This window comes from Aphis gossypii, chromosome 2 (genome assembly GCF_020184175.1).
Source record: "Aphis gossypii isolate Hap1 chromosome 2, ASM2018417v2, whole genome shotgun sequence".
NCBI classification, from domain to species: domain Eukaryota; kingdom Metazoa; phylum Arthropoda; class Insecta; order Hemiptera; family Aphididae; genus Aphis; species Aphis gossypii.
This window is the reverse complement of record NC_065531.1, coordinates 19,253,791-19,272,039: the sequence shown is the minus strand read 5'-3', so window position 1 is coordinate 19,272,039 and position 18,249 is coordinate 19,253,791. Positions and strand designations below refer to the sequence as shown.

The following is an 18,249-nucleotide window of genomic DNA, read 5'->3' as shown; positions in this document are numbered from 1 at the left end:
ACCCGGACGTAAGGACCAAAACATTTCATAGGGATAACAGTATTTTTCGATACTTATAGTACTTGCATATACATCATATACCTAGATTTAGCAAAACATTGAATACAAAACAAAAAAGTTTTATAGTATGGAAAATTCAAATATAAAATTGTATTTTGCATGTTTTAATTTTATTGCATATTTGACAAGTTTTAACAATTTATGGATAACATTATTTTCCAAAATTTCAACTTTCATGATACTTTTTAAAAATTGTATAATTCACTGTAAATAGTAAATTACACAATAATTCAACCATTAGGTATAATAAAGAAGTAAAGAACAATATAAATAAAACTAATTTAACTCTTCTCTTTTATAGAAGTTATAAATTGTTTAATTTTTATAAATACATAAATATTTTTTTTTATTATTTTAGAAATTACATTTATAAATACATTGTGATATAATACTTACTGAGGTTTAAAGGTTGTTGCAGAAAATTTCTAGTTAAAATCAATGATGAAAGAATTATAAATGGAAAAATCCTAAATATATTTTATTTTATATTTTAAATTTTATTTAAACCATTCTTAATATTTACAATAGCTTTTACATTTGATGTAAAATATAAAACTATCATTTAAATTTTAAATCAAACAACTAATTAGGATGTTGATTTAAAGCATATTTGTAACAATTTTATTAGAAAAAGAAATAAGCGCTTTAACATAATTCATTAACACTTGTAATCTTATTATCAACATTATCTAGATCTTGTATTCTTGTAGGATTGTCAATACCTATTTCTTCCCATAAATTAACTGTAAATTTATTATCCTTATTTATATTGAATGACTCGAGAATAAAATTATCAAGAATTTCTGCAAATCATAATACAATTAAAAATATAATATTACTTTTTATAAATATTTTAAATATTATAAAATACATTTTAAAATATTTACTTGTAAGATCCATTGTTACAACATTCTCATATGTTGTTTCATTAGCGGATATCAAACATTCATAATCTTGATGAAACATTTTTTTTGAAGTTTTACGTTCTGATTTATTGTAAAATGATTTTTGAACTTGAATAGTTGTTAGCAGTAAATCCAAATCTTCATTATTATCAGGGTTATCAGTTTGTAACATATTCGGGGAGGATTGTTTTGTTTTAGATAAAATATAATTTGTATTTTCTAATTCCGACACTAATAGAAAAATAAAATAATAAATTAGAAAATTATAATTAATAGATTCAAACATACAATTTTAATGTAAAATAATTTTGAATAATTACAATATTACTTACAACTTTTATCATTTAGTATATTAGAAATTAAAATTTGAGTATTCTTCAAATATTTTATTACAATTGTACATCTTTTAAGTAATTTATTTTTAATTGATTCATCATTATAACCGTCATTTGTTCTTTGATTATAGACTAAACATGCATTGTACTCTCTCAGAGCTAAAATATTTCAGTATTAATTTTTATGAAAATATATCCTAAATATATTTTTACCATTCTTAAACTGCTCAAAAGTTGTAGAAAGTTCTTTATTTTCAAAAAGGGCTGTAGTAAATATTTTTTCCATAAATTTTGAAAAATTAATCATTCCATTTGAAAACTTGACATATAAATCCATGTTGGTATTTGCATTACTCTTAGAGATAGTATCAATAATATTCATAGATGTTTCTATTGTTGTCTAATTTTAAATAAAATAACTAAATATTAGTAATAAAAATTAAAGTTTAAAAATATTACTTGAGTAAATGCAAAGGGATCGATGATTTTGTCCAAAAGATTTTGTATTTCACAAATTTCAGAAACCCAATGGTTTATTAGCAGTTTTAAAAATGTCTTCTTTACCAATGAAGTTGGATCCAAATAAAATTCAATAATAGCAGGTACCATATCACTGTCCAAAAGTTCTAAGCTTGATAAACAAGATTTTAAAGGTATAACATCTAAATAATTTTATAAACATACAATTATAAAACATTTAAAAATTATTGCATTAAATAAATATTGAAGTTAATCATGAAGCTGTTTATAGTCAGAAATATGACTGCAGAAATCTTTCACCAATATTAAGTGTCTCTGCCTATAATAACTCATTTTTGAAATAAAAGTACTATTGAAATATTTGTATATAATTAAAATCGAGATTAAAATTAATTAAGACAACATTTTGTTTTGTCGTTAAGGCTATTCATATTATATATAAGATGATCAATTTAAATGTATATACTCATTATTTCAGTTGTTATTGTTTTTACATATTTTTATATCTGAAAAACAAGATTTTTTTACTTTTTTGTTATTATTTTTAATTTTACTAATTACAAGGTGAGTTGAATGGTTATACCATTCGTTAAATGTTAATCAACTACTCCATTTGTCTAAACTTTAAATATTTATAAATTATAATTAACCAGGTGTGAATTCAAGGTGTGATAGTCTCCCTCCCTCCATACTCTCACGGAAATTCTAGGATGTCTGTTTTCGACTGCTAATAAAATGCATCGTTTTACCAATTGCATTTCGACCATATTTGTTTTTATCGGTCACAGTCAAAAAGCTAGTCTAATCTAATCGAATATGTAAACTCGTTTAACACAATATACTATCTGGTTATTTATAGTTCCTATTTTATTATTGATGAAATTTATTGTGTAATGACAATTTGTTAGTAAAAATTTAAATTTAGTTGGCATATAAATATATGTACGAATTGATACAATATAGATACAATAGATTAAATTCTAGATGCCAAAAAAAAAGTTTAAGGTATTAATGAATTTGCGTTATAGAAGTTTGAGTTAACTATACATTAATCAGTATATAAATTAAATTTAATATATTTTTTCTAAAAAACTATACTTTTTTATATAACGAGTATAATTATTTAAATGGTTCACCTTGTTTATACTTGAACTAATAAGTATTAATTTATAACTTACATTCATCATTTTTACAACAGGCTACAGAAAATAGTCCAACCTGAATTAATTCGTCGGTATATTTATCCAAATCACAAATCAAACTTGATAAATCTGATGAATTTCTTAGTTGTGTGTCAACAGATTCACCACACTTTCTAACCAGTTTTTTAATTATATAAAATGGATCATTAAAAATCTAAAATGTTAATAATATACAGAAAATAATTAATTAATTAGTAAGTAATAAAAAAATTGTATAAAAATGTTAGTAATTATCTTATAATTCATATACCATACCTTAGAAATAAGATGCAAAACAGTTGTATTAATCCGTCTTTCAAGAATAGATAATGAAGATGATAAATAATCAAATTGGAAAAAACTATCAGTATCATTGATATTAACTTTTTCAATTTGTTGAATCGCTGTTAAAACCTTTAATAATATTTAAAATGGGATAAATATTAAAATATTACAAATTATTTAATTATGAAAAATATTTACATGTTTAGATGAAGATGTTATTTCTAAGTTATCTATTTCATCTGCAACTTTAGCAATAGTTATTGCTTGAAATAAAATTTTATTTACATTTGGTTTAATAAGTTCAAAATTATCCCTATTGTTTAATGAATTTAACACAATATTCATTTGATCAATGAATTTTCCTGGATGTTCATCTAAATCAGGTATTTCTATCATTTCCAAACACTCTTCCAACTTATAAAAACATTTTTGAATCCGCTTGATTATGTACTTGCTTAAAATCTTATATAAATAAATACATATTATACATTTATTAATATTAAATACCTATAAAATAAATACTTAATAACAAAAAGCTTGATTACCTTTTCAAAATGTAGAATAGTAGTTTGTTCTGATATTGATATTTCATATAGAAGGAGACATTTCCGAATTTGACTTAAACATACACAAAGCATGTAAACATTTTGATTTTTAAATGTTTTTAAAAATACTTGAATAGATTTTACAAAACAAAGGAGTGGTCCATTAATTAAATCCTGTAAATATTTGTATTTGTTTTTATTTGTATAAATTATGTAAATTTAGTTAAATGAAAACACTAGAAAAAACTAAATGTTCTGAAAGCCACTTACTTTGAATATTAGTTTAAAAGATGATTCATGAAATTCTTTTTTCTCAATATTATATAAATATCTAGAACACTCATTTAAAACTATATCAACTTTGATACATAAATCATCCATTACAATATATAATCCGGTTTTTAGTACAATATAAATTGTTTAAACATCGAAGTTAAAATTTTAAAATAGTAAAAATATCTATGCTCAAAGACTCAAAATCGTATTTGATTTTGAATTTTAAATCTGTTTTGTAATTTCAATTGACAGTTACACCACAATAATTTAAATTAATAATTATAAATGTATAGAAACTAGAAAGTAAATTATAAACGCATTACACGTTACTAACTTTGTTATATCATGGTTCCTTATATGATACCACAGAACAATGGGTAGGTAAACTGACGTACAGCCGTACAGGTAGCATAGATAATAATCCATGACAGGTAGAACCGCGGTTTTATAAGACCTATAGATCTATAGAATATTAGAATTATTCTTTCATGAAAGATTAGGTACTTCTTAGTTCTTAGTCTTATTAAAATTATTATTTACTGCCTACGGAATTACTTAAAAAGATATTTTTGGATGATAAATAATACTAATGATGCCAAGTAACAAACAAAACAATACAGATACTGTAAACAACCTGTTAATCTTTTATGTATGACGTGCAATCTACAAATAATTTGTGAAATATTAAATAAATTATATTAGGTATATTCCATAAAGAAGCATCTACATTTATTTAGTTAACCAACCGATGCACTATAAGCAAATATTCCATTTATAATATTAATTATTAACTGTTAATAAAACTTTTATTTGCTATAATATCATACATTCTTACCATAAGTCTAAAACCACGAATTAGATAAAATCTCGATTTTTCAGTTATCAATAATTTGTTCTTTAAGTTTTAACCACAGAATACTCTGTGCTTTAACCAAGATACAACAAATTTATAACATGTTACCTTAATCGATTTTTGTTCAATTCTTTCATTTCAACTGGAAATTAAATTAAATTTTACAAAATAGATATCTATTCCAAATTTAAATACATTTTATTTTAGGTTCGTCCGTTTGTTATGGTTAATTAGGATGCCTATTGCAAATTTTAATTTCCATTCTCATTTCTTAATGTTAATTTGCAACAATAAAGTTCATTATATTTTCTATTTTTCAAATATATCTAAATATAAAAATATATTATATTTATAATATTAATACAGTACTTAAATTTTCATGGTAAAAATCTAACTATTTACTATTAAGTTATATTTGTTAAGCTGATAATTTGTAAAGTAGATAGTTATTAAATATTTATTATTTACTAAATTTTTATAAATGTACTAATAATATGTTGATGGGAAAAATTATAAAAAAAAACTCTTGAACAAATTTGAATAATAAAAGTATAAATTTATCATGTTTGTAATTAAAATGGATTAAATAAAAATCATTTAACTGCTCATATTGCATATTCTTTAGTGATACAGATTAGTTTGGTATCCACTGTCGATATCAATTTATATTTGACATAATTTGGTAAAATAAATACATTTGAATCAAATATTTTATTATAATTCGATTCATTATTATAAAAGTTATTGCCTATCAAAGTATTTTAAAAGTAATTAAAAAAAAATATTAGTTTGCGTTAATTGTGTATAATTTGTTTAGCAGTAAGTATGGTCGATTATAGTTTTACTTAAAAAGAATGAATATAATTAAACTGGTTGCTAAAATACTAAATCATTGTTAGAGGACTGCAAGCCTATAGATAAAATTATTTAATTTTTAGTTAATCTTTTTTATGAATACATATTAGTTAATTCTATTATTTTTACTTAGTTCATAATATATGCAAAATTAATTTAATAATGGACTATTAATAAAAACGTTAAGGTCTGCTGTTTTGTGGATTTTAAGTAAAGTTGGGTTTAAGAATAATATCGATTATTAATATTGTATTTATTTAACAGATTGTTACTTTACCATATTAGTTTCTGGACTTAAAGATTATTATATTTCTTACATTTTCTGTTATCCTAACTATATAAAGCCAATATTTGTAAACAACATAAGTTTAAAAACAGTGACATTGTAACAATACAGACCGTCATTGAATATATTAATACTAAAAGTAAATTAGAATATAATGAATACCTACATAGAAATATTCAATACATCTATACTATTAGCCATTGAGTGTTATTAAACATATTATAAATGAGTTTAAACTAGCATTTCTCCTTAAGGCCTTGTACTGCTCACTAGTTGGGCTAATTTTAGAATATTATTCTATCATTTAAATCCTAGTACTTACTGTATGTAACAGAGTAATGTTTGACGATTACAAAATAAGTTTTGAAATATGACAGTCATGTACTTAAAATTGAATGTCTTTATAACTATTCACCAGTACTCAAACATCTCAATCTGGATACATTAGCAGATAGTAGGCATGTTATTAACTTTAAATGTCTTATAAAATAATTAAACGGTAAATTAACTCACCTTGCCTACTCTCTTTAATTCCTTTTTATATCTCTGCTCTTTACTTGTCACCATGTTACTTTTACTCTATATATTTTCTCAACTATTTATGGGTTAAATGAATCATTTTGTCATTGTGTGTCTATTGCCAATTCAGACCCCTTCTTTTCTATGTCATATAATTTATCAATTATTTATTTATGATGATATTTTTCTTTTTAACACTATCTTTTGTATACTGTACTAAATGCATTAATAAAAAATGTGAAACATTCTTATATTTTACTGCTTAAAAAATAGTTTATAAATTATTAAGTAAGTTTTAGTGAAAAAACTATAATTATTCGTTTTCTTTTTAATTGTATATAAACTATATACTTTTATGGTGTAGTGAGATTTTTCAGTATATAATGATGAATTATAGATAATTAAAAATCTTATTCATAATATATTCAATTACAATCAAATAAAACATAATAAAATTGTCCTAATAAAATTTAATATTATTCTACCATTATATTATTGTGAATAATTGTAATCTTTAAATTGATACTTTAATCGTAAGCATCATAATTTCAAGTATGATTTGAATTATTTCATTACAATTTACATAATTGATTCTTCTAGGTACCTAACTATTTAAAACACTTATTTCAGTATATAAATATTTATGTTCTGTGTAACTTTAATTTGAAACTTTTTAGCTAAATAGTAATATAACTAGATATCTACATTTTTCCATATTAAATAAAATTACAAATATTTCTATCAAACACAAAGCTAGAAATTTGCAATATAACTAGTATAGATTAATAGGCAATAAAATAAACTTTTAATTGTGTAACTTTTATTATCATAAGTTACAAATTTAAAAAATTTTCATATATACATATATATATTATAATGAATGAGATTGAAAATATTATTTCTATCACACCTAATTTGTTGTTATCAGTACTCAGAAGACAGAGTTAAGCTATTGCAATATTTAGATATTATTTAAGATGTATTTTATAAAATATTTATTGAGTGGTAATAAATACTGTTTTCAGTTTTTTTTAATTCTTGTTATAATTTTATAAGTATGATAGAAATATTGATATTGTTTTATTGGTGTATACATGTTTTTTTAAGAAATACATGAATTTTTTTTTTATGTAAGTATGTCTACAAGTAGAATGATGAAAATGTACTATTTGTTAATTTTATAAATAGTTCATTGATTTATTTGGTTAAGTAGTTAAGTATAAAATACAATTAACATTTTTTTTTCTACTTGCATGTTTATTATCTATCTACGATCTTCAGGAATCTAATTAAATTTATTATTAATGTAATTTATTGTTTTAAATTTTTAAATTGTATATTTTTTAATATACCTACTACATTATATTGATTTATTTATAATCTGTAAAATTAATAGATTATGAAATATATCTTCAAAAATTTCAATCTATTCAAATAAATTGTTTAGTAAAATTATCAATTTTACTGATCTGTTAATAAGTTCTTATATAACTTTTTATTAATTTTAAAAGCAGAAATTATTTAATATTTATGAGAATACAAGTTGTATTTGCAATATTAATGTTTTAATAATAAATATAAAAATACTTAGATGCTATCAAAAGTATATAACTGCATATCGACTTTGATAATAACATTTTTATTGAAAACCTGAAATATATTATTTTACACCAAAATTAAATGTTAATTATTTATTTATTTATCTATTTAACTATTTTAGATTTATTTAATTAAAATACTAAAAAATCATGTTGAATTCTAATAACAACAACGTCGTTTCTGAAAAATGGCAAGAAATTGTATTAGACGAAATTCAATCTGACATAGAAAAGTGAGTTTTATTACATAATTTTGATTTTAATAATTTATTAATCATTGCTTTGTTTGAATTTTAGTTATTCAGATAATGAATTGCCTCTTTCGTCAATAGTTACTACTAATAACACTAATACTGGAAAATGGCAAGATAATATTATATTGGATAATATTCAATCTAACATAAAAAAGTATACATAACATTAAAAATATTATTTAAAACCTTTTAATATTAATGATTGTTTTGTTTACATTTTAGTGACTCTGAAAACGAGTTACATCTTTCATCAATATCCATTTTTAATGATAATCACAAATTTCCAAAGCATCAAAAAATCAATTTAGATGATATTTTATCTGACAACGAAAAGTAAATTTAATATAATATTTATTATTTTAATATTAGTTATTTAACAATTATTTTTATTTAAATTATAGTTGCTCAGATTATGAATTACCTCTTTCATCAATAGCAAATGTATTGCTTCCAATTGATAGCTGTAAAGTTCAACAATCTGAATCAATTGATTGCCAATCCAAAAAACTAAGTAAAATAGATACACCAATAAAGAAATATGAGTGTGATATCTGTGGAAAAATATTTCTTAGGCGTATTGCGATTATTGAACATTTTAGAACTAGTTTATGCTTTCCAGACAGTCCTTTTGATTTTGAACTCAAGAGCCCACATTATAATTTATGCGACAATTCTGATAATCCAATGTCATTTTTCAAAAATGTAAGTAATTTAGAAACTACTAATATGAAAGCTATAACCTACAAATGCAGAATTTGTCAAAATGTAATTACAAATTACAAATTAATAAAAAGGCAACAAATATTGCATACTAAAGATAATAATTTATGTAATATATGTTCAATATTAAATAGTGTTACATGTGGCAATAATCAACATCTTAAAGAAAAGTATACATGGAAATGTAAATCTTGTGGGCAGAAATTTACTAAATTATCTGTTTTAAAAGCTCACAGGTGTATTTTTCCAAAGAATAAACTATTTAACTGTTTTAAATGTCATAAATCTTATAAAACCATAAACGCTTTAGAAAAACATAAAATTATTCATAAATTTAATTGCAATATATGTCATAAACAATTCTTTAAGCAGTCAACTTTAACAAATCATAAAAAAATACACTGTTTAAAAAGTATCGATCAACACAATACTCGTCATAAGTACTTAAATTCTAATGTATTAAAACGCACCAACAACTTCTACAATTCATCTCAAAATTATGAATGCTCAAGATGTTCAGAAGTATTTCATAAACGTTCGGAAATAATAGCTCATATTTTTGAAAATCATCAAGAAGATTATTCCAAATATAGTTGCGATGAATGTACAAATTTATGTGATTCTTCACGGGACTATATTTTGTGTTTAACAAAAAACTGTTGCAAATGTGATGTCTGTCCCCAATCATTCACAACAACTCATAGGCTACAACAGCATTATGGATGGCATCTTGGAATTAATAATTTTAAATGCCAGTTCTGTCCTAAAACATTTTCAAAATGTTCTCTTTACTTATCTCATGAAAGAACGCACACAGGAGAAAAACCATTTAGATGTAATTTTTGTGGTAAATGGTTTCCAGATACATCAAATTTAAATATCCATTTAAAACCCTACAAGCTTTTTAAATGTAGTATATGCCAAAAATCTTATACTCAGATGTCATCATTATCATTCCATAAAAGAAAACATGCTAAAGAAAAACGTCTAGAAAAAAATTTGAGCTATTTTCAACTGACAACTTTAGATATGCGTACAAATCGACAATATACTAAAAAAACGTATTTTAATTGTAAAGTGTGTAATAAATCATTCTATCATGCAAAGTCATTAAATAGACATCTAAGAACACATCAGAACAATAAGAATGTTAAAAAATCATCCCTAAACAACAAGAAACCACAAGAAAATGAACATTTTATTAAATGTGATTTATGCAATGAATTATTTCGTGACCAGAATATTTTAATGACTCATATGTGTAAGTCATCTACATGCAAATATTGTTTTAAAGTCTTTAATAATGTTTCTTCACTCAAAAGACACTACAGATACATGCATCAAAAAAACAATGAACTCTTTGACTGTGATATTTGTAAAATATCATTTAAGTGTTTAACTAGTCTTAATGAACACATAAAAAGGCACACTCATTATGAAAAAAATCCGCCTCTTACATGCAATGTCAACAATGAAATAAATACTACAAAACAAGAAATGTACAGGGACGAAGAATATAAATGTGATCTTTGTATGAAAAGTTTTTTTAGTCAAACACAAATTTTTGCTCATATTCTAGAAACTCATTACTAAATTTACATTAAATAGTATGTACATATATGGTTTTTTATAAGTCTTGATTATGTAATCAACCATTATATATATTTGTAATACTATTAGTTAGTTTAAGTTATTGTATGCATAGAAATAAGACGTAACATATTATACATTTTTGTTTAAAAATTATGTACCATAATATTACAACATACTTTATCAGATTTATATTCATTAATTAAATTTATATTGATTATAAGTCAATTTTTCTCTCATATAGTAATAAAACAATCAGTCTAGAGATTAAAATTAGCTACCTAATTATAAGTTTTCTGAAGGTATCAGATTATACATGATATTTTATCTTTCACTAAATACTGATCCCTAAATAATTTGGTCTATAGTAGAGAAATTGGAAAAACAAAATTGTATTATATATTTATGTATAATTTATTATTAAAAGTAAAATAAAGAATGTTCTGTAATTGTTTTTAATTTGTAATCCAACATAACTATAGGGATTCAATGGATACGTTACAACGAAAATAATTGTTATGTTACATTTATTCATTCTGTTATATACAATTTTCATTTTTAATTGTTTTAATTGTTATGTTATGACATTATTAACACTACTATTATTAAGTATATTCAGATAAATTTTCATTTTTCATCTAGCTCTTTAATGTCTTTGTCTTACCTTGTGGCTTGTAGTTATCCCAGTTGTATATTTATACATAACATTAAATATCTGATCTGTAAAATTATGACTAAGGATAATTCAATTCACATACCTTTTGACGGTAACACGAAATAAGCATCTAAAAAATATTTTGTTGACAACTAAATAGTAATTTAGGAAAACATTTTAACATCTCGCATATTCCAAACCAATAATAATGAATTGTATTCGGGTTAGGTTATTTTTATTTTTTTTATCATTGGTAAACAAGTACAATATAAACTATACTAAGTAAAAAGATTAAAGAAGGAATTAAGGAAAGGACATAATAAAATATGTCTTATCTAAGTTAGATGGAACCTTAATACACATACTGATACTAAACTGTTTTTGGAATAAGAGTACAATGAGTAGAGCTAAAAATTTAATTTAAGATCACGCACACATTCCTTTCTCTTAAATTCCAGCCAAGTGGCACTTATACAAATTATTACACCTATCGATAATAATTATCAACAATTCATAAACATCTTGCAGTGGTCGAGGAAGACATACAACACTCAAATGATAATTTGTATTTGTTAGAACATTATTCATATTCCAAAAACATTTCATCATTGAAATAACAAATATAATACAGTTTTTTACTGACATCAAAATAATAACAGTATGAATTTTTATTATATTAAAAATAGATTTAAGCAATCTTATCTATTTAACTATTTCGTATTAAATTGTGTTGATAAAAACAGATAATTAAAAAAAAATTCACACTATCCACTAAATATTAAAATTTTAACTTTAACTTTAAATGTTAACAAACAACATCAAGTTAAAGTTAATACTAGTGAAGTGTACATTTTTGTATAATCCAAGCACCTAAATGTGTCTAACCTTCAGACACAAAATTTTAAATAAAAACAATTCAATAAATTATTATGAATACCATTAAAATATATAAAAATATCCAACTAACCAAAAAAATGAAAGAATAAAATTGAATTTATAAATAGTAATATTTATTATAATTAAATATTTGTAAAATTATAGTTACAAAGTTGAAAAATCATACAAAAGTCAAAAATGTAAAGATTACAAACTACAAAAATTACTTTTTCTTACCAAACTTCTTATTTTTTTGTACTTTGCCACCTTTGAATTTTGAACCATTTTTTCCATTATTTGGTTGACTTTTACCATTTTTGAAAGCACCTTTACCTTTGGGTTTAGGTTTTTCTTCTTCGCTTTCTTCATCATCTTCATCTTCATCTTCATCATCATCAACTTCAAGACCTTCAATCTCATCATCATCGTCATCAACTTCATCTTCAACTTCATCATCATCAATTTCTTCATCATTAGAAACTTCTTCTTTTTTAGATTTTGGAGCTCTATCTGGTTTTTTATTTATATTATCTACGTTACCACCAACAGCTTTGAATTCATTAATTAATTTTTCATAGAGTCCATCTAACACTTCATCACTAGTATCCTTAAATTTAGAAAATCCTTTTGTAATCATATTCTGAAAAAATATTTAAAATATTATAAAAAAAATAATGATTGTTAATATAAATTAGTATTACTTTCAATTTAATTTTCTTTTGCGGAACAGAAGATTTATTTTTGTAATCTCCTAATAGCTTAGCAATACTACTCTCTTCGTCAGAAAGGTTTGTCAAATTTGAAACATTTTGAATAGCTTTAGCCCATAACCCTTGTAAAGCCAATTTTTCAGGATTGGGAGGTGTTTCTACTTTAACTTTTTCTCCTTCTTTTTTCAAAACAGTTGGCTTGACAATATCTTTTGACTTTTCTTTTCTAACTTGTACACCGCCTTTACCTTGTTTTTTCGGAGACTTATTTCTATAAATTATATCAAAATACACATTAATTAATACGGAATAGTTTTATGTGAAAGAATTTCAGATATAATGGTTTCTAGGTAAATAAAATTTATATAAAAATCTGTTTCTTATAATATTTTGATTAATTTATTAGCATGAAGGTATATTCAACAAGGTATTCATTCTAAGCTTTGTGGATATTGAGAAATTGTCATTTGTGTTATTTTAAATTTTTTTTTTTATATATTATGCATGGCACATTGACACTATGAATCAATTAGCAGTATATATGTAAGTATAGTATAAATATAGCGAAGATAAAATTTAAACACAGTATATATTCGAATCTTAACACAATATAGTATTATAAAATTAGATTTTAGTCTTCCTAAATCTATACCATGTTTATATTATAAATGAATTATCATTTTTCATTATTTTTATTAAATCTTTACTGGTGTTTTATTTTTTTACAGTTTAAATATTCTTTATTTCCTACTAATCAATCTAGTTATTAATTAAATACTAGGGAGTATTAACAGATAATAAATATTTATTTAACAAAATTAACACATATAATTTAGGTGAATCGTTGAAATCATACTCTCTAGAAAATACTATAAAATAATAATTTAAATTAACAGTTATACAGTAAAAATGTATTTCATTAAAAAAATATTGTATACTTATTCAATAAATATATAATTATATAAATGTATAAGATAGGTAACCAATAAACATAGATTTAGTATACTGTACTAGGTACCTCAATCAACCAAAATGTTAAAATATTAATACCTAACCTAGGTAGGTAGGTAATAAAAATGCTATTTAGAGATAAACATTCAGATGAATATATTAGTATTTAAAAATATTTACTTCCTCTTTAGTGTATCCTTGGTATTTTTTAAAGTAGGTATAGCACCTACTTAGGAAGTTAATGTGTTAAATTATTTAGTTTAGATGGAGATTTTAACATCAAATAAAAATTTAAAAAAAAATTATACAATGTATATGATAAAACATATTGATATATGAAAAATAACATATTATCATAATAGCACTAGCATTAACTTTTAACGCCACGGAAGTTATTTCTGATGGAGTTAATATAGTTTTTTTTAAGTAAGATTTTTTGGCATTTGCTTTAAACAGAGCTATTTAATTATACAAAATAACTATAAAAATTCAAAATTTAACTTCGCACATATTTATAAAAATTGTTTTTTTATTTGTATTCATATTCAACCAATTATCAATACTATCACAAAATACTTAATGTTTGCTTAGTCTATAATTACTTGTTTGCATTCACGGGCTTCTTAGCTGAATTATTAGTCTTAAGCTTCATCTAAAACAATAAAATATACAATAATTTACAAATCAAAAAAATCATTGTTACAAACCAATAATTTGATTGTGTTAACTTTAAGTGTATAATTTTATACAATAAATTATAAGAATTATGGAAATAAAACATAACATAAAATAACCGTAATAAAATATTAATACGGACTTGATGGGGACCAGACCCCACCTTATTCACTAGATGTTAGTATTAAACTAAATCAGCTTAAAAATATCTAGCTTTAAATATTTATAAATAAGTATTGGATAAAATTGAAATTGAAAAAATTAAAATGTCCATAAACAAAAATCAAGTTTATTTTTACGAATTATAAAAATAAAAATAAACATGCATATACAATCAAAAATACAATATAGGTTTGAAAATTATTGATGATTTTTTTTAGTTTACTCCGATCTAAATACAATCTGGACACTACTATAATTCATACGATATTTGACTTTAAATAATTGTTCGAAATACATACAATTTGTAATAGAAATCATTTAGTTTTACGTTATTATATTAATATGTAACATGATGATTAATACTATATAATTTGTAATTATACCTATACTATGCATACATTTTCTTACCTTAAATAGTAGTTGGTAATTAAAAAGGTTATTAGTGAGTAAACAAAAATAATAAGTAGAACTAAATAGTAATGAAGATTGGATTTAATAAGTTTTTGATGGATACCACACTATTCTAGTCTAGCACCGCAATACCGCATAGATATTTGAATTGAAATGAAGTAAAATTGAATAAACACATTTACTTTGAAGTTTGAACCACGATAAAGTATTGATTATTTTAGGTTATAATTACAGGTTACCGACGCATCCTGGAGCAAAATCTAATAAATGCATATCAATGGAAGAAAAACAATAAGCACACTTAATTAATAATTATACTTTAGGCGCGTAATCAGAAAAAAAATGTAGGGGTTTATAATACTTAAAATAAGGTAAAGTAAATATTATAAATAAATGTTAATTAAAATTTATCTAAGTAGATAATATCATCTATACATAACAAATGTACAACAAGTGTGCACAAAAAAAAATATCGTTGTAATATTTCGTAGGGTAGGTAGGTTATTGAACTTCAAAACTCGACAACCTATGTATAATATTATAATATGTGCTTATAGCCATTATAACTAATCTAAAATCACGATTAAATATAAAATAATCTTAAGCCTTGGTCTATAAGTTATAACGTTAAACTATAAATTAATATTTACAATATACTGATCGAACTTACATAAGAAATATTATCTAATCATAGAAAATACAAAAACAATTCATTATTAATTAACGTATCGTTATAATTTTTATTAATATTTTAAACATTTTTTTTCTCTTAGGTAATTTTACAAATACTACAAATAGTGATCAAAGTATATTATATTATAATAATTAATAAGTATATCTCCTTGATATTAGAACGTTTGCTAGTTGCTACATACATATAATAATTAAGTAGGTACCTAGGAGATATAGGATGGTTTTTAAACATCAATGGGACATGGGTACATGCGGTAGTTAATGAAATACAATACATAGTAAGTACCTACTTATGTGTACTAAAAAAATCAACTTTTTAAATACCTATTCATATCTATTATATAAAAAACAATGAAATAGGTATAGTTCCTACACATAATACACTTGTTTGTGTTTACCTATTTCACAAAAATACGATGCATAATAATATTGTCATTACCTACTCCAATAATCAATATATAGTTGGTAAAAATAAAAACAATTTTAACAATCGTGAACTTTGCAAGTAACAGCTTAATAGGTACTTATCAACAATGCTCAATGGATGATTTCTTCATATATTAATTGTGTTTTTCTGGTGCTATTATAAATTTAGAGCCTAAAAACGTAGGTAGGTATTGTAATTTGTAAACAAAAATTATAGATTATATATCTTATAATTATATAACTAAAAATATTTAAAAAATATTAGTGATAGTGAATAACTTTCTAACAGATAATTAGGTAGGTATCATAAATATTAATGAAAACTTTCTATAAACCATAACAATTAACAATACCTACGTCGCAGTGCCTATCTATAATAGGTATACGGTATACCTATAGACTATAGATAGGTACTATAATGTACCTACTATAATGTTAATGTAGTAATGCTCAATTAAACAAAGTACATAATTAATAATTATAAATGTATTTAATTGGTAAAAACAATAACACAGATTTATAAAAATATTTAACTTATTATATCATTCAAACAGTAAATAGTTGTCTGGTCGGTTAAAGCACCAACTTAGCTCCTTTCAACCTTGATTTGCTTCTTGAGTACTTAGGTACCTACTGAAATTGCCGAAAAGTGAAGAGTTAGAGCACTTTCACTGTATTCATCTTCTTTCCCACCGACTATAATCATTTATCCAATTCCCTAAAAAAAATTCTTGTCAAATTTAAATCTATAACCTTGCAAAACTACCTAACCTATGTAATCTTTCATCCGAAGACTAAGTAACAAAACAAACACTACGTTATTAAGCACTAAATATTTTAATTAAACAAATCTAATGGCAGTTTTGCTTCTTCCTACAAGTCCTACTCTGAAAAGTCTGAATTTTTGAAGCTATTTCTATCTAACACATTTCAGCCACACCTTGATATAAGTATTAAGCAGGGGCGTCATTTGGGGGGGGGGGTCAGGGTGTGTGGTTGTACCCCTTACATTTAAAATATTCTCAATTGGCCTGCTGAAATAATGTACCATTTATTCGTAGATCCGCTCTATTTTTATATGGCCAGGTGAAATTTCAAAATGGCACACCCAAAAAAAAAAACTGAAATGACGCCCCTGGTATTAAGTAATAGGATGCTAATTTGAGTATGGTTGAACTTGAAGTATTTCTAAATTCTCCAGTCTCCACATACTCTCTCTCTCTCTCTCTCTCACAGTCAAACCATTCACACCAAATTATATAAAACACGCCTTTCAAAAAAGTTGTCTTTGATTCATAAATCATATATAATGGCTTCTATTTTATAACTACGGAAGTGGGTGTCATAAGTCACCCAAAAAAAAACAGTGTCTATATCTTACACATATACAAGGTAGGCACCTAATCCTTATAGACTTGCTTTATATTTTTCACAATTTTCAGCATTTTTAATTTCAACCATAATATTATAGTCCCTACACCAAATAAACTTCCTAGTTCCTGGTCTAGTTATAGACCGGTGTTCCTTGAGACAACATTTTATTTATTATTCTTCCTATATAAATATAACACTTATGTTTCTGACCGACTATCACTTTAATATGTCAATAGCTGCAGACTATGCCGATGATAAAGCGATAATTTCCATTCAACAATGATCCTCTCATTGCCTCTAAAAATCTACAAAATCACCTTGTCCTTATGGAAAATTGGCTTACCAAAAAGCGTTTTAAAGTCAAACAAAGCAAATCTATTCATACTATATCATCACCCTCAGACATGAGACAGGTTCTGTATCCTAATATAATGTTTCTCTATATGGTACCTATACTACCATTTCTTTCTCTCCTACTGTTAAATATTTTGTCTAACGTCTAACACTCAACCAAAGACTAACTTAAGCTCATCATCAACTAAAATACTATTCCTAAATAATCGTCTAACTAAAA

General features: G+C 23.6%; 3 protein-coding genes across 3 annotated transcripts; 1 reads left to right on the top strand and 2 right to left on the bottom strand.

The window, feature by feature from the left end:
• Nucleotides 1-534: 534 nt before the first annotated feature.
• LOC114129592 (serendipity locus protein alpha) lies at nt 535-4,603 on the bottom strand. The gene is made up of 10 exons (XM_027994386.2): nt 4,062-4,603; nt 3,792-3,965; nt 3,445-3,708; nt 3,238-3,375; nt 2,959-3,136; nt 1,760-1,962; nt 1,514-1,700; nt 1,298-1,459; nt 948-1,196; nt 535-863 (listed from the first exon to the last, which is right to left on the bottom strand). Exons 1-10 carry the CDS (start codon nt 4,170-4,172, stop codon nt 706-708), a joined length of 1,824 nt encoding a protein of 607 aa, XP_027850187.2. The 5' UTR covers nt 4,173-4,603; the 3' UTR covers nt 535-705.
• Nucleotides 4,604-7,528: 2,925 nt separating this feature from the next.
• LOC114129590 (zinc finger protein 845-like) lies at nt 7,529-11,187 on the top strand. The gene is made up of 5 exons (XM_050200691.1): nt 7,529-7,710; nt 8,301-8,411; nt 8,476-8,586; nt 8,655-8,765; nt 8,834-11,187. The coding sequence occupies exons 2-5, from the start codon at nt 8,329-8,331 to the stop codon at nt 10,743-10,745; spliced, it is 2,217 nt and encodes a 738-aa protein (XP_050056648.1). The 5' UTR covers nt 7,529-7,710; nt 8,301-8,328; the 3' UTR covers nt 10,746-11,187.
• A 1,198-nt stretch (nt 11,188-12,385) lies between these two features.
• Nucleotides 12,386-15,380, bottom strand: LOC114129596 (acidic leucine-rich nuclear phosphoprotein 32 family member B-like). The gene is made up of 4 exons (XM_027994391.2): nt 15,180-15,380; nt 14,537-14,586; nt 12,975-13,254; nt 12,386-12,913 (listed from the first exon to the last, which is right to left on the bottom strand). The coding sequence occupies exons 2-4, from the start codon at nt 14,584-14,586 to the stop codon at nt 12,497-12,499; spliced, it is 747 nt and encodes a 248-aa protein (XP_027850192.2). The 5' UTR covers nt 15,180-15,380; the 3' UTR covers nt 12,386-12,496.
• Nucleotides 15,381-18,249: the final 2,869 nt, after the last annotated feature.